General features: G+C 33.9%; 1 protein-coding gene across 1 annotated transcript; it reads left to right on the top strand.

The window, feature by feature from the left end:
* The first annotated feature begins 16,566 nt into the window (after positions 1-16,566).
* Positions 16,567-17,220, top strand: LOC131057258 (RING-H2 finger protein ATL2-like). Its single transcript, XM_057991432.1, has one exon. It carries the CDS (start codon positions 16,567-16,569, stop codon positions 17,218-17,220), a length of 654 nt encoding a protein of 217 aa, XP_057847415.1.
* Positions 17,221-25,719: the final 8,499 nt, after the last annotated feature.

Below are 25,719 nucleotides of genomic sequence, written 5' to 3'. Positions count from 1 at the left end.
AGAGTGTAGAGATAAACACTTGAAGTGTTTATGAGTGAAGACTGTATCGGTAAGGAAAAGCAGGATAAACTGGTGTAAGGAACAAACCGGTGGAGTAAGCATAGAACACAAAGGTGACAAACCAGAAAAAGTTGTATCTGAAAAGGAGTGGTCAAGTGCAAGTTGAAGAGTGAAGACATTGTGAGAGGGGACTTAGTAAAGTTATCAAAAAAGGAAAGTTGCAGAGTGGGTGGAGAGAACATAGATCGGTAAGGTTGAAACTGGTAGAGCAGAATATTGTAAGGTTGCAAAATTTCTTTTGTAATAGGGATCTCATTTGTAGAATTGAGTTTTATATTGTTTTCACTAAGTTGATTCTTAGTACAGGGATTGTAGCTCCTTTAGAATTTAGCCTATACATAATGTAGAGGTTGGTGCTCCTTTGAGTTGGTGCTCATAAATCAAGGATCAGTGCTCCTTGGGTTGGTGCCCTAAAAACTGTTATCAAATATTTTATATTGTGAGGCTGGATTGGGGTAGAAGATCTCCAACAACTATTCTCAACGAGGTTTTTACCACATTGGGTTTTCCTCGTACATCTAGTGTTATGTTGCATTTTCATGTGTGTGAAGTATTAACCTTTTAGGTATCTCTCCTGCACACCTTGTTTGCCTTGATTTGGTGACCGGTTTGTATTTTATATGTTTCATAGAAAACCGGTATAGCTTTTTTTAAGTGTAAATTGTTTAAATCACCGATTCACCCCCCTCTCAGTGATCCATTGTGTCCAACAAGACACTGTACCAGTAGATATTTGTGCATGAGAAATGTTTTTGGGTTGTCATGAATAGCAAATCAGATCTGATATTATATTTGGTATATGTATAATTGAGCTACCAAAAGTTTGAGAAGCTTGTTATTCATTTATGTTTAAGTCTGGAAGGTGGAAGATAGAGTATGAGTACATTGTGTATATCTCCATTTTGGTTGTATAGTTTTGATTGTGGTGAAAGAGTTAGATGGTTAGATGTTCGAGTCAACTTGATTCACAATCCTAGCCTCTAGTATTGACTGTCGTGTAAGTTAGAAGATCCGGTAACTTGCAATTCAAAGAGAAGAGAGCTATTTTGGTGTAACATGTTATGTGAAATCTTTTGGATGATTTTCATGATTGATTTCAACTTCGAGGTGATTGAACTGACATGTGTTAAGCTTGTTATCATTTTTTTTGGGTTTGTATATGGATTGGTAATCAGATTGAGATGACTTATGGTTACACGTTTCATGTTGTGTGTTATACACTTTTTGGAAGCTAACATGGGAATTGATTTATTTTTTTGATGCAGATATATGAGACTGATTCATTTGAAAATTTTATGATATGGTATGAGTATGGCAAGATCATATGAGAGATTGTGTGAATTTTTGTGTGTGTGATTGAAGGTTTTGTGTTTCGGTATATGACAGAGCAATAGAAAAAAGAAGAGAGACAGAACAATGGAAAAAGACTAATTACACCTAACTAGAACTGCTTTTTGGTATATGTAGATACTACTATTCTATTCAGACATTATTGTCATTCTTTGTAATCACTTGTAAGGCAGTGAGCCTTCCTTCGGGCTATAGCCCTCTTTGTAATTGAGCAGTGAGCTCTAGGAAGTGTGATTGAATGAATGTGCATTCCTCTCTTGTAATATTATTATATTCCTGATCAAAGTATTATAATATTGTGGTTTCCAATCCCACCATGGTTTTTCCCTTTCTAGGTTTCAATGTAAAAAATCCGATGCTATGGTTTTGTGCTTGTTTGCATTTTGTTTTTGCACTTTTTTTTTTATTCTTTTGCATCCAGTGGCTTAAGAATCTGGTCAAGAAATTTGTTAATTTCCAAACATTGATTCACCCCCCTCTCAATATTTATTGATTCCAATAGGCAATTCATTGTAGTTTGTCTTTTTGAGTGTCTATGTTACTTTTTTGTGCTTGTCTTACAACACAGTTTATAGTAGTCACAAGTCGACTAGATTATCATATGATCTCTAGCATAATGCAACTTGATACCCATACATATCAACATTGTCTAATGTCTATATAATATTTGTCAAGTGTCTATTATTTTTTATGTTTAAATTTTCATTTTTCATGTAATGTATTTATCTACAACTAACATGTTCATGGTGATACAACTTAATATTGTTCATGAAGGATTGATTTAGGTCTCTTCCCTAGGGGTAAATCCACATGGATAAAAGATTCTTCTTCCCCTTCATATCTTGGTTAAAATAATATCAACTTTCTCCTCTCTCTCTAGTTTAGCTTGCATTCCTCGATGAATGAATATTCTCCCTAAATTAGGAAAAAATCATAAATTGCACCCCATGCAATTTCACATCACATGAGCATCCCTTTAGTTGAATTAAAGACAATATCAAACCTTAAACCTTAATATCTAATTTACCAAGCATCCTTGCCACCCATCATACCTTATTCCTTGATCATTTGGTTTGGATCGAGCTTGGATGCATGAATTACATGAAGTTTTTTAAGCACCATACTAATATCCCAAGAATATTTGTGATTGAAGGTGGTCATTTGGATGTTATACTTTCTAATGTTGGTAGTGTAATGATCTTATATGATCACACTAACATTCTGGGATGATTGTCTATTAGTTTTTCTTGCATTTTTTACCTTATTTATCCCTCTCTAATTCTCCTTCATCCATTCTAAAAACACTCTCTTGATTATTCTTGCACTTCTTGAGAATTTCTACAATAGACTTGACTATAATTTTTGCACTCTTTCTTCTCACAACATTTCCATCTTGTCATCCACTATTGTCATCCAATGAAGCTCTACCAACTTAGAGGTTGTTTCTATTCTTCACTCCACCAAGCCACATCACTTTTGGTTTTCGAAGGAGGGTAACTCTTTGCTTTTTTCATTTAATCTATTTTCTTTTAGATTAGCATACCATTCATTTTCTTATGTCTATTTTATCTACAATCCTATCTATAGGATATCTATGGATGTTGGCACACTAAAGTGCAGGTTTGATTCAGACAAACCTCTTAACACAACTACCCCAACATTTGATCTTAGTATTGTGTGCAGGTTCTACTGAAAGAGGATTGTTGGTTTTCTAGAGCTTCATTTGTGGTTGCTAGTATCATTTCTTTGGTTCCTCCTAGTCTTTCTTGTTTCTTTATTTACATCCAATACTCTTACTTTTTGTACTTATATCACATTAAGTTCCCAGAACATAGTATGTTTTGCTTTGTATTTTCTAGTACTAGTCTCCGTGTTTTGTCCACACCAGATGCTTTCTCATTGCAACATTGTCCTTGACCCATGTGTGCATCCTGGACAAAGAGCTCACATAGTTATCTAGAAGGTCTTTGTGACCTATACTTTCATATCCCATGAACCAAACATTTTAGCTAATTACTTTAGTTCGTTAAACACTCATCTCCTTAAACAATGAAGAAACTTAAAGGTCATAGTCACCCAAGGGTATGTTTCAAGTGGAGAGTTCGGACTTGGACCCTCAAAGGTTTTGATTACCTTTTGTAGTGGTTTGTTTTTCACACTCTAAAAATAGATTATGTGCCAAGGCTCTAATTGATAATATATATCTTTCTACCTATTTTTGGATAATATATAAAATAATAACTAACCTATGTGCCCAATTTCTTCTATAGGATGTGCTATAAATTGATAAGGAACTTTGTGTCAAACATGTTCACACATTGTATGAACCCATAAAACTATACTATCTTATTTAAGCATAACAGGCTATCTTAAATGCACCATTTTATTTCTAACAAGGAATGATGGATGATGTTAGACAGTTCAAATAACCAGAGGACAACTAAAAGGGGGGGTGAATCAGTTGTCACTAGATTACTGGAACCTTAAGCACTTAAAACTTAATTACTGGAACACATAAGATCAATATTGGAATACATAAACTAATTACCAAAATAACAGATATGCCAATTAAGCACAAGCAATAATTAGAGAATAGATACCATCCACATGACACCCAGATTTGTACATGGAAAACCTGGTAAAGGGAAAAACCACGGTGGGAAGCCTACCCACAGTCAGATAATACTTCTGCAGTAAGTATGTGATTAAAAATTGAGGACCCTACACTTGCAGGAAGGCCAACAACCTAGAGCACACTGCTCATTACAAAAGGAGTCTCACTGACTACATAAGAAATCCAGACTATAATCTCAAAGGAAGAATGAACTGCAATAATAGCATCTCCTATTCCTAAGTACAGTTCCGGTTAAGCTCAATACTAGAGGTCTTAAACCTCTTGCATAAACCCAACTCGATCACCTATGATCGACCAAATCCTCAGCATGAATGATTATTACATTATTCGCTTGCATACCTTGATCTATAATGAGATCACACACACACACACACACACACACACACATTTATATATAAACCTTAGAACTTAAATAATGAGGTCGGTCACCCAAACAATAAGCCTATTACATAATTATAAATCATGTCAGCATGAGACCAAACAAATATCATCCAACCCATAAGTCATCTCGAAAACACATTGAGGAGTCCAATCAACATGTTACATTAAGTCGGTCCATAACCTAGATAGTACTGGACCTAATTTAGGTCCACACATGCTAAATAAATGATTCCAATCAATCAAGGATTAAACACAATCACCATCAGCATCTTGAATCCCTTCTAGAAGTTGTACCAACACCACGTATGCATAATATCAAAATATCTTCATCAAATCTCTACTGGTGAAACCCTCACCGGATCAATAAACCAGGCTTACCAATATATAAGATAGCATCCAATCACCAAATCAATACCAATTGACTGAACAAATATCTGAATAGAATGAATAGAAGATCTAAGCCAATTCCATAAGCTATTTAGCATATCAAAGTATACCGGATCAACAAGATCTTACCAACCAGAAACCAATCATCCTATCGGGACCAACCGGATACCGATAAACAACCCAATTAGCTAGTGTTGACATCAATAAAAAAACATCAATGCAACACATAATCAATTCCTCCAAATTTCCAACAATCTCCCCCTTTGGCATTGATGGCAATACTAGATGTGAAAAACATCCCAGTGCCAAGAAATGCCAAACAAATCTCCCTCACAAGAATATAGCAATGAAGTTATAATTCATACTCTCCCTGTAGATGATATCTCAGTTAAGTTCTACAAATTTCTCCCCCTAATGTATATAACTCCTAAATTTTTCACATGAATATCTCTCCCCCTTTGACATCAATTCCAAAGATCTGACATAAATATCAAATAAAAATCATAAACTACTGAACCACAAGATTAACTACTCCCCTTGAGTAGTAGTATCACCACATCAATCCAGAATGAATAATAGTTTTGATAATGCATACCAGACTAATGCCAAATAACATCAATCGGGTTTCTACTGGAGGGGTAGAAACCCCTAATCTATCTCTGAGGTACTCAAATGATTCTTTAGGCAAAGGTTTAGTGAAGATGTCTACAATCAGCTCTTAAGTGTTCACATAAACCAATCTAAATTCATTTTATTCCACCTTATCCTTCAAAACATTATACTTGATAGATATGTGCTTTGTCTTAGAGTGGAATACCGGATTCTTTGATATGTCTATGGCACCAGAGTTATCATAGTGAATAACTACCAGTTCATTGCAATGCACTTTTATGTCCTTTAACATTTTCTTCATCCATAGAACTTGTGTACAGTTAGTAGCAGTAGCAACATACTCAGCTTCAATAGTAGATAGGGAAGTACATGACTGTTTCTTGTTGATCGATGCAATAAGTTTCTTTCTAAGAAAGAAAGCTCCACCAAAAGTGCTCTTCCGGTCATCAACACCACCTGCCCAATCCGCATTTGTATATGCACATAAAGTAAAGTCATCATCTTTAGGACGCCACAAACCATATTTAGATGTTCCTTGTAAGTACCTAAAAATCCTTTTCACCACACTCTCATGATTTTCTCTAGGATCACTTATATATCTTGATGCAATGCAAACTGCATTTATTATATCTGATGTAGTATGAGTCAAATATAACAGACCTCTAATCATAGACCTGTATCTTGTAGGATTTATCGGTGTTGATTCATCTTTCTTTGTCAATTTCTCACTTGTAACCATAGGAGTACCAACTGGTTTAGAATTCTCCATACCAAATTTCTTCAACAAGTCCCTAGCATACTTAGTTTGATAGATGAAAATACCTTTATCAGTCTAAGTAATCTGCAAACCTAAGAAAAATTTCATTTCCCCAATCATAGACATTTAAAATTCATTCTCCATATTGTTAGAAAATTCCATGCACAACTTATCATCACCTCCAAAAATGATGTCATCAACAAAGACCTCAATAATCAGTATATCATCATCAGTGACTTTATAATATAGATTATTGTCAGCATTACCTTTAGTGAAACCAAGTTTTAAAAGATATTTCTCCAGCCTTGTATACCAAGCTCTAAGTGCCCATTTCAATCCATATAAGAATTTCTTTAATCTACAAACCATGTTTATCATTTGAAAGTGAAAATCCATCAGGTTTCTCAATATAAACTTCCTCATCAAGATCCCCATTTAGAAAAGAACACTTAACATCCATCTGATAAACCTCTAATTTTTTATGTGTAGCATACACAAGAAATAATCTTACAGCTTCAATCCTAGCTATTGGTGCAAAGGTTTCATCATAATCAATTCCTTCCTTCTGAGAATATCCTTTACAAACCAATCTATCTCTATTCCTTACAACTTGTCCAACTTCATTTAGTTTATTCTTAAAAACTTATTTAGTTCCAATAACATTCTTATTTTTAGGTTGGGGAACTAAAATCCATGTGTTATTCTTTTCTATTTGATCTAATTCTTCTTCCATAGCTTTCATCCAACATTCATTTTTATGTGATTTGGTTACTAATACCAGTTCAACTTGAGAGATTAAACATACCTCATCAACTGCCAATCTTCTTCTTGTCATCACTCCTTTGTTCTTATCCCTAATGATCTGATCTTCTAAATGATTCAATCTTACATACCTACGAGTCTTCTGATTCTCTATTCCTCTTCCCTAATCTTCAGTTACTATTGAATTTTATGATACTGTCAGAGTAACTGGTTCAGTATTCTATTCTGGTATAGGTGTTACTGATTCAGTTATGATCATTTTCACTGCCAAGTTTTTCTCATAAGTTCTGTTTTGACTTCTATTCAGCTCATCCACCTTGACATTAGTGCTCTTCACAATTCTCTGCAATCTTTTGATATAACATCTTTATGCTTTTCTTTCATTAGAATAACCAAGAAATATTCCTTCATCACATCTAGGATCAAACTTGCCAATGAAATCATCTCTCTTGATATAACATTTACTACCAAAGATTTGAAGTACTTAACTGTAGGTGTAATGCCAAACCATAGATCATAAGGTGTCTTACCGGTTTCTCCTTTGATATGAACTTTGTTGAATGCATAAACTATTATGCTCACTGCTTCACTCTAGTAGATATGAGGTAGAATAGCTTCCATCATCATGGTTCTAGTAGCATCCAAGATAGTTCTATTCTTTCTTTCCACAACTCCATTATGTTGATGTGTCCAGGGAGCATAAAATTGTCTCCTTATGCCATGCTTCTCACAAAAGTTATTAAACTCATCGGATGTGAATTCTCTGCCATGATCTGACCTTAAGCACTTAATCTTCATTCCTGACTTAGTTTCAACCTTAGCTTTAAAGATTTTAAACTTTTCAAAAGCCTCAAATTTCTTCCTTAGAAAAGTAACCCACATCATTCTAGAATAATCATCAATGATTAGCATAAAATATCTATCACCTTGAAAACTTTTGATTCAAGTAGGACCACATAAATTAGTATGAATAAGATCAAGAAAATTGTTATATTTGTCTTGTATACTCTTAAAAGAGGTTCTAATCTGTTTTCTCATTTGGCATTCTTTACATACTGGATTATAGGGCTTCATAATCTTAGGTATATCTCTAACTGCCTTAGTTGAACTGATCTTTACCATGCAATCAAAATTCACATGACATAGACTTTTATGCCAAAGACAACTCTCATAAATTTGTGCAATAAAACATGCCTTCTCACTAGAATTTAAATGAACTATATTACCATTTGTCTAAGTACCGATAGCAATATCCAATCCAGATCTATTAATGATCTTGTATTTTCCATCCTTGAATTGTAATTGAAATCCCTTATCCACCAACTGTCCTACACTCAAAATATTATGCCTTAAACCTTAAACATAATAAACATTATCAGTATTGTGATTACCATCTAATGATATAGTTCCTCTTCCTTTGATCAGGCATGTTTTGTCATCTCCAAATCTAACCGAATTGCCATCCAATTCTTGCAAAGATAGAAAATTCCTTTTATCTCCTGTCATATGATGTGAATATCCACTATCAATTACCCACTCATCCTTATCTTCAATTTTAGAAGAAAGGGCCTTTTCTTCAGGTAGATTCCCTTCCAATACTAGATCATTTTCCTTGATAGCTAGGAACACCCATTCCTTTCGATTGCCAGAACCACTAGCAAAGTCTTATGTCGGTTCATCATCAGAATCAATCACACCTTCCTCATCAGCAAAGTAACATGATTTATCTCTATTTCTCCTATACTTATGTGTGTTTTGATATTCAGGGTTAGGCTTAAAATATCTTCTAGGTCTTTCTTCAAATCTTGAAATCCTTTCAGTACATCTAGATGCAAAATGACATATCTTATTACATGCAAAACATTTAAAGGGTGATTTTCCTTCATATTTACTTCCCACCAGTCCTTTAGGTACTCTTATAGCAAATAGGGCTTCAAGTTTCTCAAATTCATCATCTTCCCTCTTCATATCTTCCAATTCATTTGCATACAAAGCTTTCCAATCTTTCTTGCCGATTGATGATGTAAATGCATGAAAAGTAGGTTCAAACTTCACAACTCTAGAAGGTCCAAATTCTTCAATCTCAAAAGCAGATAATTTCCCAACCAAGGTATCCCTATTAACATAAGTATTTTCCATTTTTCTCAATTCATTAATTGGAGTACCCTTCATCTTATAAGAAAGTGGTAAAGCTCTCAAAACTTTAGAAACTATTTCATCTTCACTCAGAGATCCACCACAACATTGAATTCCCATGACAATTTCATTTATCCTTTCCATAAATGTAGTAATCCTTTCATCTTCTTCCATCTTCAAATTTTCATATCTCACTCGGTAACCATCAAGTTTAGCAATCTTAATGGTAGGGTCACCTTTATTTAGAGTCTCCAACTTGTCCCATATAGCCTTTGCTATTGATTTGTCAGTCAATCCCATTATTTGCTTATCAGAAAGTGCACACAAGAGGGCTTCTCTATCTCTACAATCATTCTCAAGCTCCTTATCCAAGTTTGTCAGAGGAGGATTGCCAAATGATGGATTAAAAGGGGTTACACCATTCTCAGTGATCTCCCACATTTTCTTACCAAGACATCTCAGATGAGTCTCCATCTGAATCTTCCATACTCTATAATTTGTTCCATCAAGCCTAGGAATTTCTCTTCGGAAGATAGCTATAGATGAACTAGATGAACTTGAACTGTTAGATCCCATATGATCTTCCTCAAGTGGTTAAGATTCTGCAGAGAGGACCAAAGCTCTGACACCAATTGTTCAACAGTTCAAATAACCGGAGGACAACTGAGAGGGGGGTGAATCGGTTGTCACCAGATTACCAGAACCTTAAGCATTTAAAAATTAATTACCGGAATGCATAAGATCAATACCAGAATACATAAACCAATTACCAGAATAACATGTATACCAATTAAGCACAAGCAACAATTAGAGAATAGATACCATCCACATGACACTAAGATTTGTACATGAAAACCTCAGTAAAGGGAAAAACCACGATGGGAAGCCTACCCACAATCAGCTAATACTTCTGTAGTAAGTATGTGATTACAAATTGAGGAGCCTACACTTGTAGGAAGGAAAAAAACCTAGAGCACACTGCTCATTACAAAAGGAGTCTCACTGACTACATAAGAAATCCAGGCTACAATCTAGAAGGAAGAATGAACTACAATAATAGAATCTCCTATTCCTAAGTACAGTTCTGGTTAAGCTCAATACCAGAGGTCTTAAACCTCTTTCTAAACCCAACTCAATCACCTATGATCGACTAAATCCTCTGCATGAATGATTATTACATTATTCACTTGCATACCTTGATCTACAATGGGATCATACACACATATATACAAACCTTAGTCCTTAAACAATTAGGTCATCCACCCATACAATAATCCTATTACATAATTATAAAAAATGTCGGCCTAAGACCAAACAAATATCATCCAACCCATAAGTCATCCCGGAAACACATCGAGGAGTCCAATCAACACATTACATTAAGCCAATCCTTAACCTAGATAGCACCAGACCCAATTTAGGTCCACACAGGCTAAATCAATGATTCCAATCAGTAAAGGATCAAACACGATCACCATCGACATCCTGAATCCCTTCTTGAAGCTACACCAACACCACTTATGAATAATATCAAAAGATCTTCATCAAAGCTCTACCAGTGAAACCATCACCGGATCAATAAACCAAGCTTACTAGCATATAAGATAGAATCTGATCACCAAATCAATACCAACTGACTGAACAAATATCTAAATAGCATGAATAGTAGATATAAGCTAATTCCATAAGCCAAAGCATATGGGATTATACCAGATCAATATGATCTTACTAACCAGAAACTAATCATCCTACCGAGACCAACCGGATACTAGTAAACAACCAAAGCACCTAGTGTTGACATCAACACAACACATAATCAATTCCTCCAAATTGCCAACAGGACGCCACTTGGAAAAATATATCAATCACTATAAAGATAGATTCATTGTCATCTAAGTGCATAAGAATATAAGGATGAAATTCACCATTTCATCTCATGGTCTATTTGACACATGCAATGGCTAATACGACCTAGTTTTCTATTCTATTTTATTTATTATTTAGTAGATCCTACATATATCTATTAATCTACATACATATAAGTTGCACAACTTTTCTAGTGATGCCTCTCCTCTCACATGACCTATATTTTATTTGAATCAAATTCTACAAGATGTGTCTATCTCTACATTATTTTTGATGAGGAACTCTCTCAATGAACTCTATGGGAGGATAATAGTTTCCTCATGCATAGCTATCCATCTTACATAAAGTAATCATATGTATTCCCATCTCTAATACAAGATTGTATGCATGTGTACCATACATGTACAAAATCTAGATCGAGACCATAAAAATTCTTTATTATTTTCATACCAACTAGTTTAACTATAATTTATGACAATAGTTATTGCCTCCTATTTATGTTTTTTTGTAACTTTGACTATATTTTTGGTATGGTGCCTCAATACTAAAGAGTAAGCCTTAGATATTGTCCTAACCTCATGTGCCTTCGGTTGAGCATTCCGTTATTATTGATAAGCCTATGTGCATAGTGGTCTATGAACATCATAAAATACTTCAACATAAATAAAATCCTACACTTGCACTATGAAATATAATTCCTAATCATATAAAAAAATATTATTGCCTGTTCTCATTCAAATTCTTATTGAATTATATTGTTTCTTTACCCTCCTAAGTCAATACATTGCTGATTTTTGCTCCGCTATAATTATTTTAAAATTGAAGCAATTTTTTGAATTTTGGGATCAAAATAATAACCTCCTCATCACCTTCCTCTTCAAGAGAAATATATTTATAACAAAACACAAGATGATCCTCTATTTTTTTCTTGATAACAATAATTCATCAAGACAAACAGGTAGAGAATTATAAAGTTATGACTTCATAACCTTGTTCCAAAGTCTTATTAATGTCATTTATTTGTTGTCCTAAATGACACCAACACTCATTCATACAACCTTCATTTTTTCTAAGTGCATTCTTCCATTCATTCCTTCCCCAAAATTGATCTAATAATGTCCATTTCTTAGATGTATCTTGAATAAGTTCACTCAACTCGATAAATCCATTAGCTTTTCCATGTGTGGTGATGAAAACCCATAATTTATTATGATGTTATTAATTGTGCATGTATTTATACACATGCTTCATTCACCTTCCTTCTTCAATTGAGCACTAAAAAGATTATGTACAAGAAATTAAGATCTTTATCTTATCATACTTTGTCTTCATACTTATACAACCTATTTGTTCAATTATATACTCATATTGGTACATTGTATGCAATGCCTTGTTTGAAATACTAGAGCATAGAAATAGAACCATGTAATGTGCAATTCTTCACTTTGTGCTAGGAATTCATTTGGAATTTCCTCACTAATAACATTTATGAACTTATTAATTAGCATGGTGACTTCTATCTACTTGAGTCTATATGACTCTTATTTTTTGTGTGGGCTTCATGACTATTAGTGAATAATATCCCTATAATCTCTCATATCATTATGAAACTCATTCACTAACAATAGTAGCATCTCACACTTCTATGTGAACTATTATTCATCTTTGATAAGAAGTAATTAGAACCTCTTCCAATCATACTTGATCATGAATATGATTTTGTGCCTATAATGGTTCATGACTCAATCATATTATCATAACATTCCCATAAATACATGGTAGGAGTCCACTAGGATCATGTGACACCATACATTATTTTATTATCATTGAATGTAGAATTAAATTGACATTTCTCTATCATTATGGGATATTATCTATTTTATAACTAAGACAATCTATATGGTGTGAGCTACATGATTATCACCTTTACATCATCGACATAGACTTTGAATTATATGTGCTGCCTTTATCAATGATTATTTTATAATAATTCCCTTTAACTTTAGACTTACTTGAGAATAGGATCTTCCTCCATCATAATTCATCAGCTTTCCATTTTTTAGGTTTCAACAAAACCTTGTAAAATTTCAAGTTGTCTCTAGCCTCATGTCCATAATTTTTTGCTCAACTAATTGATGAACTTGCTTGTTTAGCTTGTGCAACTTGTACACACTTTTCTACATGGCCTCAATCTCTCGTTGGACATCTAGACATATGAAAGTGTGGTGATCTACTTGCTCACATCTAAAGAGCGTCCGTTTAAATACTTTTATGCAACTTTATCTTCTATCTTAATCTTCATTGGATATCTATTTATGCATTTTTCTTAGTGTGTCACCGTTATTTTCTCCACTTTCATTTTAGTAAAATCTATATTTTATTGTAACATATTTTTACTCTTCCCATTATCCTCCCTACTAATATATCACATGTGCATTTAGTTTTCTATGAGATAATTCCTCTTCCTCATTGAGTAAGATTTGGTAGGCCTCTTAACAAACAAAAATATAAGGAAACACATCTCATCCTAGATACAAATACATTTAATCCTTTTATATAACTTGACACTTTCTCACTCTTTCTTTTTACATGACTAGCATGAATACATAATCTATAGAACTATTCCATTAACTCCTTAATTGATGTCTGTATTTGGAGTAGTATTTAGAGTTTATTGTGTAAGTCTAGTGCATAGTTTGTTAGCATAAGCACCCTCTTTGGCTTAGCCACCATGTGATCCCACCATGAGATTTTATGCTTCTTGTCTTGCATATGGGTTTTCTATAATGTCTCACAATAAGTGAACAAGCTCTTTCAATATTGTAGTGACACTCATAAATATTTTTGGATCTTTTATTTTCGCAAACTTAAAAATATTTCTCTAGCCTAGTGTCTTAATCTCTCAGCTCTTCTATGTTTTAAGTTTTTTGAGTTCCTCAAACAAATAAACCTTTTATTTCTTCTTGCTTTCATGAAGGTGATAACAAATCTTTCCTCTAATATGTTGTTTTCAACAACATCATCTATATTCATCATACTTCCCTCCATGTTATGACCTTCTCATTCATTCTCACTAATTCCTCCATTACCACATGTCCTCTTTCTCTATAATTTTGATTGCCTTGAGATAAGATCCATTGATTGATAACACGCCAACTAGATATATGATGTGCGTTACTGGATTTATTGCATGCCTTCTTCCTACTTTGTGAGGTGACTTCACTGGTTCACTTACAATGTGATATTGCTTCACACAAAAGCATTGTTAATGTAATTATTACAAATTGAAACTCATAGCATTAATCTTTAATACCAAACTAGTGTTGGAATCCAAGAACACTGAGAGGGGGGAGGGGGCGTGAATCAATGTTCTACTGGTAATATAAGATTTTACCATATTATAACATACACATATAAACCGGTAAATGAAAAAACATATAACATGAAGTAAATAAACTAGCCACATGAATGAACACCATAACACACAAAATTTATATGTGGAAAACCTCAAAGAGGAAAAACCACAGTGAGATTTGTGACCCACAATATCAATTCACTAGCCATATGAAAGACATTGCATAGCATGGGGGCTTGCACATGCAGGAAGGCACACCATCTAGAGAACACTGCTCAACACAAAAGAGTCTCACTAACTACAAGCTTCTACTAAGATAAAACAGTACTGGTGAACTCACAAAATACATCTGCAATGCCAAACAGAGTTCTGGTTATAGCTTTGCTCTGTACTGGTTCATAAACCTTGAATCCTTCTACCGGTATCTCCTTTCCTCAAAGAATTCTTTACAAACCATCTACTGATCATTGCATGATATTACATTCACATACAAATGACCTACATACATATCCTTCACATTACACAATTCTTCTACCTTGTCATATATCAAAATGACCTAACAGACTGACTTATATACCCTTTATAAACAATATGCCTTATGTCAGCTTATAATACAAAATATATTCAATGTCGGCCCTATACAATAATTACAAAATGATTTTACAAATAAAACCTTTCGGATCCCAAACTGCTGTCGGCTTCATTGAAGTGCTGGGTGTCGGTGTCGGTGCTGGTGATGACCCTGAATGCTCCAATGTCGGTATCTATCAGTGTATGCCTCCAAATGCCGGTATATGCCTTCAATAAAATCTTGTTGCCATCAATGACAACATATGAATCCAATGAGTGTCAATTGCCAACAACTAGTGCAACACTAGATAGGATAAAATGTACAATCATTAAACAAGAACATAAAGCACACGGTTGAAGTCAAATAAAGAAGAAAACAAGAAGGTTGGATAATAGAAATTAAATGAATTAAACGAGTACAAAAGAAATAATACAAAGCCTTACTATGGGAAACCAAAAAGCTATACAACCTAATCCCCAAGGGGATTGATATAGACTCTACTTATAATCAAATTGCCTAACTGTACCTATAATCTTATACAATAGAAACCCTAAGTATATGAACCTTAAGTATATGAACCTTAGGATTCTAGAGTCCTAATATTGCAATCAATAGCACCACCTAACTAGCCTACATGGACATAAAGGGTTGCATAAGATCGATGCCACAAAAATGTACTAGAAAAGAGTTACAATATGTCATTTACAATAAGAACACTTGATTATTGCATAATAAACTGTGCATCAAGACTCTTGATCTCTTTCTAAAATATCAAAGAACTAACTTATAAATAAATTCGTGACTACTCAAATGTTGTGTCATGAATTCTCCATTATACATAACACAAATAATATGATAAAAGACATTTGATTTAACAACAAAGTCCATATTATAGAAATCTACATGTTGTTTCATAAAAAAATATATAAAAATAAAAATGATGTGATCAAATACAAACAAAAGAAAGTATTCAACACAATGCATTTTAAAGTTGATTTTACTACCAAATACTTTGAAGCAAATTTCGGGTGAAAACAAATTTTAGATACTTCATGGTCGAAGAAAATGATAGAATTAATTCATTAATGACGAAATGAATTTTGCAAGTCGAAGTCAATAAATGTTTTGGAACAACTGTTCTTGTTCTTCGAGTCAAAGATCTTAGTCAAAGACTTACTGGCCTTATAAGCATAATGTCTAAGTTCCATAAAGAAGTAGTAAACATAAACATTATACTTATAATGGGCTATGCTCCATATAAGTCCTCTTCTGTAGAACCAAACTATAGTCTCCATAAACAAGATGCTTTTCATTTATCATTATCTATAGAGCCACAAAGTAGTCAATAACGTAGACGATGTGAAGCCATGCTAGATAATTTTGTATCGGAGACTAAAGTCTGTCATTGCATACACATCAAGAACTACTGTAGTGACGTTTTGTTTTCTATTAGTAAATGTATATACTAATTTGCTTCTGGAGATACATGTTTTTTTTATTATTATAAACGAGAAAAGATGAATAAAAAATACCCAACAGGCTTACAAATCATTCCATGGCTTGGCGTCTTCATAATGACTGGACTATAAAAGGTTCCATTAATTTTCTCCATAAGCGAAAATATAAGCCTCGGATTGAGCATAGTAAAGTCCAATCTTGATTTTTACTTCCACTATTAGTTGTTTGTGGAAATCATGGATTTGTTAGTTAAGCAAGTCATTGTATTTGAAATGTCAGCTGCAGTAGTCATAATGATTCTTTTTGCTCTTCTAGCGTTGCTAAAAGTTTGGTATAACAACTTGAGGAGCGGCAATGAATTGGCTTCTCCAGGAGATGATATTCCACTTACCAACACCATGGGTTTGGATAAAGAAAGTATGAGTGCTCTTCCAATATTTGAATACAAATCAGAGCAGCTCAAAGGAGGGCTAGAATGCGCAATCTGTTTATCTCAATTTGAAGACTCTGAGAAACTTAGGGTTTTGCCTAACTGCAATCATAACTTTCATGTAGAATGCATTAATATGTGGTTGCATTCACACAATAGTTGTCCTCTCTGTAGAACAGTGGTGTTCCCTGCTGCACCTCCAAATACAGTGCAGTCATTATCTACTGCAGGAGAGATGCACACAAACAATCCATTGATAGAACAACCCATTTCTTCAAATATTGCAGTGAGTGATGGAAATGTTGTTCATGAGCATCTGACGAGAGGCCAAAGGCGGTCTGATATAGTGCAGCATGAGAACTCATCAAGCATAGTTTTGTGGGTGCATGAGGTTGAGTTTGATCAAGGAATGTATGGTGGAATACCACTATCACATGTTAGTATTGATATACACCATTAAGGTTACTGTAATTTATACAATTTTTTAAACAGATTTAACTATGTACATATTCATTCCCCAATGTCAGGTGGGCCGCCGCCCCCTTGAGGGAAGATAATTGTGTTCATAGTTGGCAGGATATGGTTTATACCAAAAAGAGTGAAATCCCCTTATGTGGATGGAAGAAGAGAAGACTGCGTAGAATTTAGGAGGAAGATCCTAGAAAGAGAACAGAGGATACCTTGTCGTCTAGTCTGTGCCTAGATAATTGGGGGAAAATGAGAATGAGTTCAAAACAAAATATGGAAGTAGGGAGTCCATCAAAATGTATTTTTGATGTAAAGATAAATTCTATCTCCTCGAGTCTACATGGCTCTATTTTCTATTTTTTGTGGGATTGATTACTAGTAAATAGTACTTCTGCAAGTCACCCATCTCACTATGAAACTCATTCACTAACAATAATAACATATTACATATTACACTTTAATGTGGACAGTTCATCCTTGATAAGAAGTGATTATAACTTCTTACAAATGATTTTGTATCCAGTTCGATTTATGATTCAATCATATTATCACATAATTCCTTTTATTTAGCACATGGTAGGATTCCATTAGGATCATGTTAAACCATACATCATTTTATAATCTTTGAATGTAGAATGCAACTGGCATAGAGATAAATGTAGAATGCAACTGGCATTTCTCTGTCACTATGAGATAATTATTTAACTAAGAAAATTTGGGTGGTGTGGGTTACATGATTACTACTTTAAATTATCTCCATGGACACTAAGTTCTATGTGTTTCCTCTATTAATAATTAGTTTATGATACTTCCCTTAAAAATCAAACTTACTTGAGAATAGGATCTTCCTCAACTATGGTTCATCAAGTTTCTATATAGGCTTCAACAAAAAATTGTAAAAAATCAAGTTCTATCTAGCCTCATGTCTAGCATTGTTTTCTCAACTACTTGATTTAGCTTGTGCAACATGCAAATTCTTCTCTACATAGCCTTTCTCTCATGAGACATCTAGACATGGAAAAAGTGTGTTGATCTACTTGCTCACATCTAAAGCAAGTCCCTTGAATACTTTTATGCAAATTTAACTTCTATATTCATTTTTATTGCATATCTATATATACTTTGTGCTTAATGGTTTACCATGATTACTTTCCAAACTTTCCTTTTATGCAAAGCTATATCATCCTAAGATCTCCTTACTCTTCCCATTCTCATCCTTACCAATATATCGTGCACTCAGTTGTCCATAAGATAAATCCTCTTCCTCCTTGAGAAAGAGTTTGTAGGCCTCTTAACAAATGGAATTTTGAGAAAATATATCTCATTCTATTTACAAATACATTTAATGCTTTTATATAACTTAATACTTTTTCATGTTTATTTTATATGTCTAGCATGAATACATAATCTATAGAACTCCTCCATTGAATCCTTAGTTGATGTCTATAGAGGGAGTAGTATTTAGAGTCTATTGTGTAAATCTAGAGCATAGTTTTCTAGCATAAGCACACTCTCCAGCTTAGCCACCATGTGATCCCACTATGAGATTTTATGCTTGTTTTGCACATGTTTTTTCTAGAATAAGTCATACAATAAGTCAACATGCTCTTTCAATATTGTAATGGTGTTTTTAAAATATTTTTGTGTCCTTTATTTCTTCAAACTTAAAATATTTCTCTAACTTATTGTCTTAATTACTCATCTCTTTTATATTTTAAGATTCTTGAGTTTCTCAAGCAATTAAACATTTCCTTTCTTCTTGCCTTCATGAAGGTGATAACAAATATTTCCTCTAATATGATGTTTTCAACAACATCATCTATATCCATCATACTTCCTTTTATGTTATGATCTTCCCTCTCATTTTCATTTATTCCTCCATTTCTACATGACTTGTTTTCTCTATAGATTTGATAGCCTTGAGATAAGCTCCATTGATTGACAACACATCAACTAGATCTATGATATGTGTCATTGGATTTAATGTACCTCTTCTTCCTACTTTTTGAGTAATCTTCATTGGTTCATTTACAATGTGATAGCACTTCACACAAAAGTAATGCTAATGCAATTGTTGCAATTGTTGCAACTCATAGCAATCAATCTTTGATACCAAACTAGTGCAACATTACATGGGATTAAATGAACAAACGTTGCAAAAGTACATAAAGTGCACAATAGAAATCAAATAAATAAGAAAATAAGAAGGTTGGGTTGTATAAATTAAATGAATTACAAAAACTAAAGAAATAATACAAAGCCCTATTGCATGAAACCAAAATGCTATGCTACCCAATCCCATGGGGATTGACATAGACTCTCTACTTACAATCAAATTTCCTAACTCTACCTACAATCTTCCAAACTAGAAACGCCTAAGTATATGAGCCCTAGGATTCTATAGCCCTAAAATTACAATCAATAGCACCACCCAACTAGCTTCCATGAACATAAAAGGTTACATAAGATTGATGTCATTAAAATGTAATTAAAAAAAAGTTAAGATGTCATTTACAATAAGAATACTAGACCATTCCATAATAAATTGAGCATCGAGACTCTTAATCTCCTAGTCCAATATCAAAGAGCTAACTTATAAATAAATTTATGCTACTCAAATGTCATATCATGAATTTTCCATTATGTATAACACAAATGATATGCCAAAGGACATTTAATTTAATGACGAAGTCCATATTATAGACATCTACATGATGTTGAATTCAAATCTTCTTCGATACCAAAAAAAACACAAATGATATGATTAGATACAAACAAAAGAAAGTATCGAATGCAATGCATTTTAAAGTTGATTTTACTATCAAATACCTTGAAGCAAACTTAGAGTGAAAACAAATTTACTAGATACTTCATAGTCAAAGAAAATGAAAGAAGTAATTCATTAATCACGAAATGAATTTCTTAAGTCGAAGTCAACAAATGTTCTATAACATCTGTGCTTGTTCTTCAAGTCAACGATCCGAGTCAAAGACTTACTGGGCTTATAAGCATAATGTCTAAGTTCCGTAAAGAAGCAGTAAACATAAAAATGATTCTTAAAATGGGCTATGCTCCATGGAAGTTATCTTCTTCAGAACCAAATTAGAGTCTCCATAAACAAGATGCTTTTCGATTATCATTATCGATAAAGCCACAAAGTAGTCAATAACACAGACGATGCAAGCCATGCTAGAGAATTTGATATCAGAGGGTAAAGCCTGTCTTTATATAAACATTTAGAACTATTGTAGTGACGTTTTGTTTTCTATTAGTAAAGGTATATACTAATTTGCTTCTTGAGATACATGTTTTGTTATTATTATAAACGGAAAAAGAAGAATAAAAAATACCCAACAGGCTTACAAAACATTCCATGGTTTGGCTTCTCCATAATGACCCCTATAAAAGTTTCCATTCATTTTCTCCACAAGCGAAAATATAAGCCTCAGATTGAGCACAGTAAAGTTCAATCTTGAATTTAACTTTCACCATTGGTTGTTTGTGGAAATCATGGATTTGTTGGGTAAGAAAGAGTTTGTATTTGATATGTCAGCTGTAATAGTCATATTGATTCTATTTGCTTTTCTAGCGTTGCTAAAAGTTTGGTTTAACTACTCGAGAAGCGATAATGGATTTGCTTCTCCAGGAGATGATATTCCACTTACCAACACCATGGGTTTGGATAAAGAAAGTATGAGTGCTCTTCCGATATTTGAATACAAATCAGAGCAGCTCAAAGGAGGGCTAGAATGCGCAGTATGTTTATCTCAATTCGAGGAGTCTGAGAAACTTAGGGTTTTGCCTAACTGCAATCATAACTTTCATGTAGAGTGCATTAATATGTGGTTGCATTCACACAATAGTTGTCCTCTCTGTAGAACAGTGGTGTTCCCTGCTGCACCTCCAAATGCAGTGCTGTCTTTATCTACTGAAGGAGAGATGCACACAAACAATCCATTGATTGAACAACCCGTTTCTTCAAATATTGCAGTGAGTGATCAAAATGTTGTTCATGAGCATCTGATGGGAGGCCAAAGGCGGTCTGATATAGTGCAGCATGGGAACCCATCAAGCACAGTTTTGCGGGTGCATGAGGTTGAGTTTGATCAAGGAATATATGGTGGAATACCACTATCACATGTTAGTATTGATATACACCATTAAGGTTCCTATGACTTACAGAATATTTTTGAACAGATTTAATTATGTACATATTCATTCCGCCTTGTGAGGTGGGCCGCCGCCCCCTTGGGGGAAGATAAATTGTCTTCATAATTGGTAGGCTATGGTTTATACTAAAAGGGTGAAATCGTGTCATGTGGAAGGAAGAAGAGAAGACTGAGTAGATTTAGGAGGAAGATCCTAATAAGAGAACAGAGGATACCTCGTCGTCTAGTCAGTGGCTAGAAAATTGGGGAAAAATAAGAATGTGTTCAAAACAAAACATGGATATAGTGAGTCCCTCAAATGTACTTTTATTGTAAAGATTATTCATATATCTCTGCTCTAATGATACCTGCAATTGGGTTTAATGGTGCATCTTCATTTGAATATGAGCTGGGCCTCTTTCTTGGTAAATGCTTTTTTTTTGTATTTTAGTCAATGAAGTTTTTCTATTAAGTATATTGGGAGATATATTTTCCTGTTAATTGCTTGCAGTTATAGGATTGAATGTGTAGGTTGAATTATGTAACTTATAGTAGTTGGAGCAAGTCGTCATTTTGTCGAAGAAGAACTTGCAATGTCTTCTTTGTCAAGTGTGGTCTTGAAAAAAGTGGTGTTAAAGCAATTGTAGATAATCGTGCAATAAATAAATAAATAAGTTGATTGCTTCTTTACACTACAAGTGATTGTGTGGATTTTGAGCTTGAAATTGATACGAAAGGGAAGATGTGCTTAGCTCTATCTACAATAAAGGGTAAAATGTTGTAGTGTGCACTCAAAGTTGTGCTATCAAATCTATGACAATGGAGCTCCCACATACTAGAAATTCATTTGTGTTCTTTCAAAGTTTGGAACTACATGAGTGAACTTAATGGAGAAAATATTGACCTTGCATCTTTTGTATTATTAAACATGAATTTATGGCAATTATGTTCTTTTGATCTTAGAAAACATGTCCACCCTTGTGAATTTAGACAGGTGGTTCTTAATAGCACTAATAAAATCTTATCTCAAGAATGAGAAATCTATGTCTTGTCTTAATGTTAGTTAGGCACTATTAGGTCAATTCAATTATTTTTAAAAGTTTAAATAAACACCAAGCAAGATATAAATATCTAAGTATCCAGACTGATGATTATAGATGATGATTATAGATGCTGTAATGTTCTAAATAATAATTAAATGATAAATTATCTTTCCTTAGAGGTTTGAATGTTTCACAGGAAATGATTAATCATTTTTATTAAAAAGAACCTTGATGCTATCCATTAGCAAGTTCTACATCAAAATTTTGGTAGCCATGCACAGTGTTGATGGTGGTTTTAATACAGCCAACTTCAAGGAGAAAGATAAAAGAAACTTGTAGAGTTAGCTACAAGGTTGGTAGTCAAATCAAAATAGATATTTACAACCATATACTTAAAAAAAGTTAAATAGATATTAGTGTTAGTGTAATACTTTGTAGTACATTGTTGTTTCCTTACCATTTCTACCGTTTCTCAACAATATACTACTTTTCTCAATGGTATGGCTTGCATATTTTCTCCCATGTTCTAATGCAGCTCATCACATTGAGTTTTGCCTTCTCTTGTGCGCCTTCATATGGTATCAAAGTGGAGAACTTTCACACCATGCACTTCATCACAGAGTGTTGGCTGCAGTTATAGGCGGAGATAGAAATCACACCAATTTCTTTCTATTATGGTCTGGAGAATGTCGGTGCATCAGCCGGGAATTATTCTCGGCCAATCTAGCCACCGCCTGATCGGTAGAATGGCGAGAAGCACTTCAAACCACTTCATTCCTCCAATCAGGCATGCACTACTCACATCACATTTCCAGTGGTAGATATTCACAGGCGCTCAAGAGAAAAGAGGCTTCTCTGATACCATATCAGATGAATTATGCCAAGACACTCCTGGAATAGTTTGGCATGTCTGATTATAAACCTATGCCCAATCCAATGGAGAAAGACTTAAGACTCTCTCGCTTCCAGGATTCACCTTGAGTTGATGTGACTCTCTATAGGAAGCTCAAAGAAGGTCTAGAATGCCTGTTTATTTCAATTCGAAGAGTCTGAGAAACTTAGGGTTTTGCCTAACTGCAATCATAACTTCATGCAGAATGCATTAATATGTGGTTAAATTCCCACAATAATTGTCCTCTCTGTAGAACAAAGCTGCTCCCTGCTCCACATCCAAATGTAGTGCAGTCATCATCTACTGAAGGAGAGATGCCCACAAACAATCCCTTGATAGAACAACCCATTTCTTCAAATATTGCAGTGAGTGATGAAAATGTTGTTCATGAGCATCTGATGAGAGACCAAATAAGGTCTGATATAGTGCAGCATGTGAAGGAAACAGGGGAGTAGCAAAATAAAGACAAACAGATTTATATCCAACAAAATGAAGTATTACATTGATTGACAGAGCTTCTGCTCTTACATTTAGACTTTCTTCAGACAAACACCTTACATTCATCAGCCCTGTGGAGCTGGACTCTCAGAAGAGAGTGTGGAACAAATACACACCATACAATATATAGAAGACTAAAGACAGATACATACGTAAAATATTATTTATTGAGCTACCACAATCTGAATGAATCTGCAGATGGGACATTAGCTAGGTTGTAGAAGATAATGCAAGTCTGCTGATATGACAGAGAGCATGCTGATGCAGGGATAGAAAATCCATTCGAATCCAAGGAAAATCTGCTTTGAGTGCTTTCATTTAATGACGCAGATTAACTGCAGATCTAGACAATCATACGGAGGATATGACATGATAACTTAGGTGGAAGTAGTTGGGATTATATCTCCAACAGCATGAAAACCCATCAAGCGTAGTTTTGCGGGTGAATGAGGTTGAGTTTGATCAAGGAATATATGGTCGAATACCACTATCACATGTTAGTATTGATATATTTCATTAAGGTTTTAATGACTTGCACAAATTTTTTCAGCAGATTTAAATGTATATATTTATTCCCCAATGTAAGGTGGTCCGCCGTCCCCTTGAAGGAAGATAATTTGTCTTCATAGTTTGCAGGATATGTTTTATACTGAAAAGGGCGTAATCCCCTCATGTGGAATGAAGAAGAGAAGACTGCAAGGAATTTAGGAGAAGGGAGATCCTAAAAAGATAACAGAGGATACCTTGTCGTCTAGTCGGTGACTCGAAAATTGGGGAACAATGAGAATGTGTTCAAAAAAAAATATGGAACTAGTGAGTCCATCAAAATGTTATGTTTTTTTTTTTTTTTTTTTTTTTTGGGTTTATTTTTGGTGAGGATCAATTATATAGTGTCCGGAGGAAGAAATGCTTGTTTTAATGCTACGTATAATTGGGTTTAATGATCCATCTGCATTTCTATGTATGCTGATGTTCTTTTTTCTTTAATGTTTATTTATTTTTCTTAGTCAATGAGATTGTTTCATTAGATGTATTAAGACGTATACTTTCTTGTTTGTGTGTGTTAATTTCTTGTAGTCGCATCATTGAATGTGCATGTTGAATCAAGTAACTTATAACAATTGGAGGAAGTCATCATTTTGTACAAAGAACAACTTGCAATGTATATATTGTCAGGTGTGGTGCTGGAAAAAGTGGTGCTAAGTAATTGTGGATAAACTTGTAATAAAAATAAATTGACCGCTTCTTTAGATTACAAGCGGTTGTGTAAGGCTTTTGATCTTGAAATCAATAAAGAAGGAAAAAAGATGCATAGCTCTTTATATAATAATGGGTAATTTGTTGTAGTGCATATTCTATAATCTAACTCAAGCTTGGGCTATCAAATCTATGATAATGGAGCTCTAACATACTACAAACTCATTTATGCTATCTCAAAGTTCAAAATTACACAATTTTCTCTAATAGGAAAGCATTGATCTTGAATCTTTTATATTAGTAAATCTGAATTTGTGGCTTTGAAGCAAGTTCTTTTGATCTTAGAAAACATGTCTACCCTTGTGAAATTAAAGAGGCTGGCCTCTAATAGCACTAATATAACATTATCTCAAGAAGGGGAATCCATGTCTTGTATTAATATTAGTTTGGCACTATTGGACTGATTCAGCATTATTTAAATAGTTTAAATACATCAATAAAAATCCAAATATTTAGGTATCCATCCTCTCTATGAATATAAATTTTGTAATGTTCTAGTAATAATCAAATGATATATGATTGTGTCAACTTACTTTTCTATCGTAAGAGGTTTGAGTATTCCCAAGAGAATAATTAATTGTGTTCATTAGAAGGAACCTTATTGTAATCCATTGGTGCCTTATGCATCAATAGGTTGCTAACAATGGGTAAAC

The sequence above is a fragment of the Cryptomeria japonica genome, chromosome 7 (genome assembly GCF_030272615.1).
Source record: "Cryptomeria japonica chromosome 7, Sugi_1.0, whole genome shotgun sequence".
In the NCBI taxonomy this organism is placed as follows: domain Eukaryota; kingdom Viridiplantae; phylum Streptophyta; class Pinopsida; order Cupressales; family Cupressaceae; genus Cryptomeria; species Cryptomeria japonica.
The sequence above is the reverse complement of the archived record's forward strand: the minus strand, read 5'-3'. Positions and strand labels throughout refer to the sequence as shown.

Coding starts and splice junctions, on each gene's coding strand:
- LOC131057258 (XM_057991432.1), top strand. CDS start 16,567: ATGGATTTGTTAGTTAAGCAAGTCATTGTATTTGAAATGTCAGCTGCA.